Source organism: Ostrea edulis, chromosome 2 (assembly GCF_947568905.1).
Source record: "Ostrea edulis chromosome 2, xbOstEdul1.1, whole genome shotgun sequence".
NCBI lineage: Eukaryota > Metazoa > Mollusca > Bivalvia > Ostreida > Ostreidae > Ostrea > Ostrea edulis.
This window is the reverse complement of record NC_079165.1, coordinates 97,978,298-97,980,797: the sequence shown is the minus strand read 5'-3', so window position 1 is coordinate 97,980,797 and position 2,500 is coordinate 97,978,298. Positions and strand designations below refer to the sequence as shown.

Below are 2,500 nucleotides of genomic sequence, written 5' to 3'. Positions count from 1 at the left end.
CAGCTTCTGTATCGTCATTTTTGATCAACAAAAATTCATATACAAATACTTACCTAAATTGTAATAGTTTTACAAGAAGGTAATTCCCCCGATTTGTGTACAGTTTCACTCCGGTAGGATCAGCCCTATACAGAGTAAAAAATCAGGAAAGTTAAAACAAATAAACGAAAAAAAAAATAAAAATTCAGTTTAGCACACTGCAGATTTATCATTTTCATTGAAAACCAGTCATTTATATTTTCATGGCTATACCACACCATGAAATTGAGTGATAAGGGATGTACAATTTTGACTCTTCTACAAAAATTACTTGTATAAAGTAGATACATTCTAATGGGACCCCCTGTGGGACACTTTGGATGGTGGAAATTGTGACTTTGTGTTCATTGAAGAATAATGGTTTTTGAGATGTACTCTGAACAATGACAACATAACACATTCACACCCCAGCAATCCCTCAACATGAGAAAAATATCCACAATTTCCTTGAATGTTTAAAAATTTCAATCAATATAGCAGGAGCACAACTTCATTATTTATACAAGATATACATAAAAAGCTTTAATCAAATCTGTTTATTTAGTGTTAAAGACATGCTCTAGACAAATTATGTCTACGGATGTACAGACGGACAAAGTGAATCCATTACAACCCCCTCCAACTTCGTTTGCAGGAGTATAATCATATTCACAGACGGGCAGATAGACAAACTGACAAATCTTTTAAATGATTCCATTATACCCTATCCTAAACTTATAAAGTAGTCTTTATGAGAGAACATGTCATTACAAAATCTAAAACAAAATGACTAAGTCTATAAAGGTGAAGACCTGTAAAATGAAAAAAATTTGTCCAATCCTGATGAAAATATGAGATGCACACCTTTATATGGTGTAAAAAGAGTGTACAAATTTTAAGAAAATCCATGTTAAGTCTCTCAGATTATGTCCTGACAAAGTCACGTCTACAGACAGACAGACACAACAATTCTATTATACCCTCTCGTTAATAAACTAAAACTAAATGACACTTACTTTGTTGTAATCATTTCATCTCGGGTTCTTCTAATTAGAAGTATTGGACCTGTGTACCTTTAAAATGTATATATTATACTTGCAAATGTTCAAAGTGATCAAGACTTTGTGCTAAGATCATATGACTTCATCTGGGTATTTCTTAGTTTCAAATAAATCTCTTTTATACATATTTAATTCCAAATATAATAAATAGCAGTTAAGTGATGAAAATCAATTAACACCACAAATTATAAGTAAGAAATGAACAAACCTTGTTAATTGTTCTGTTATATTTAAATCTAGGTATGACTTTACTGTAAACTCGACAAAATTCTCTGAAAAGTACGATAAATGGAGATTAATTGTAATAAGGAACAAAGTTTTGAGCATGTTTGATTTATTTAAATCATTTCTAGAGTCAATATTGTTAAGAATAAAATTTCTCTGCACTAGATATAAAATAAATCAATTTAATACATTAGTACTTACAAAAAGGATGTGCTAGAATATTAACTTTGTTCAACAAAGTCAAGTACAAATTCATTTAATTTGACAATGTACTCATGCTGTGACAGAGAATTCATAAATTTTTGTACTAACACAGAGGAGTAATTATGCTCTTTCCCCAAATCTGAGAGGATATGACTTTGGACAAACAAACCAAGGGTGATACTATACATCCCCCAAGGAATAATGGACTGTACTTCCATGCTCAACTGCAGGATCAACTACCTTAAAGTTTATATAAGATATAAAAGCCCTAAAAGCAGACTAGTAAACTTAATGAGGTCTGCTGAAATCTTGACCTTTGACTTAATGACCAAAAAAATCTTCAAGTGTTTTCCTTTAATACACTTTGTATTAAATATGAAAGCTTTTCTCTGAAAACTATTCAAGATATCGAGCCACAATGAAAGAGATGACAAACAAATAGACAGGTAGACAAACTGATGCCCATTATCTATAAACAACTACCTTTCTGTAGAATATGAAAGTTATACTGGAAAGTTTTAAAAATATTTTGTTACAATGAAAGTGTATAAAACTTGGATTGAACATCTGCTGTAACTTTGACCTTGTGACCATAAAATTATAGATGTCTTTCTATAATCATCAACTACCTTTCCACGAAAGCTCGATATTAAAAACTTTTCAACTTATCATGTCATAATGAAAGCATAGTAAAGTTAGAGATTGTAGGTTTGCTGTGACCTTGACCTTTGAATTCATGACTCCAAAATATGCAGGCGTAAGCTTCCATTTCATGGCTACATTTGTATAACACATGAAAGCTTTATATCGAAAACTATTTCAATATATTGTGTGACATCAAAACTGAAGACAGACAGAACAAATACTACATATGTCTTTATCTAGTTATCAACTACATAAATACGAAAGACCTATGTTGAAAACTTTTTTTTAACTTAATCCTGTCACAATAAAAGCACAGTAATGTTAAGAGATTGTAGGTCTGTTTTGAC

At 30.9% G+C, this 2,500-nt stretch overlaps 1 protein-coding gene across 1 annotated transcript in view; it reads right to left on the bottom strand.

The window, feature by feature from the left end:
- The window catches only part of LOC125681032 (phosphatidylserine lipase ABHD16A-like), a 24,229-nt gene that overhangs the window by 8,136 nt on the left and 13,593 nt on the right, over positions 1–2,500 (bottom strand). Inside the window, exons 13-15 of the mRNA XM_056155697.1 lie at positions 1,288–1,351; positions 1,035–1,091; positions 54–125 (exon numbers count right to left, since the gene is read on the bottom strand). Of these exons, the coding sequence (XP_056011672.1) occupies positions 54–125; positions 1,035–1,091; positions 1,288–1,351 (193 nt within the window). The remainder of the gene's footprint in view (positions 1–53; positions 126–1,034; positions 1,092–1,287; positions 1,352–2,500) is intronic.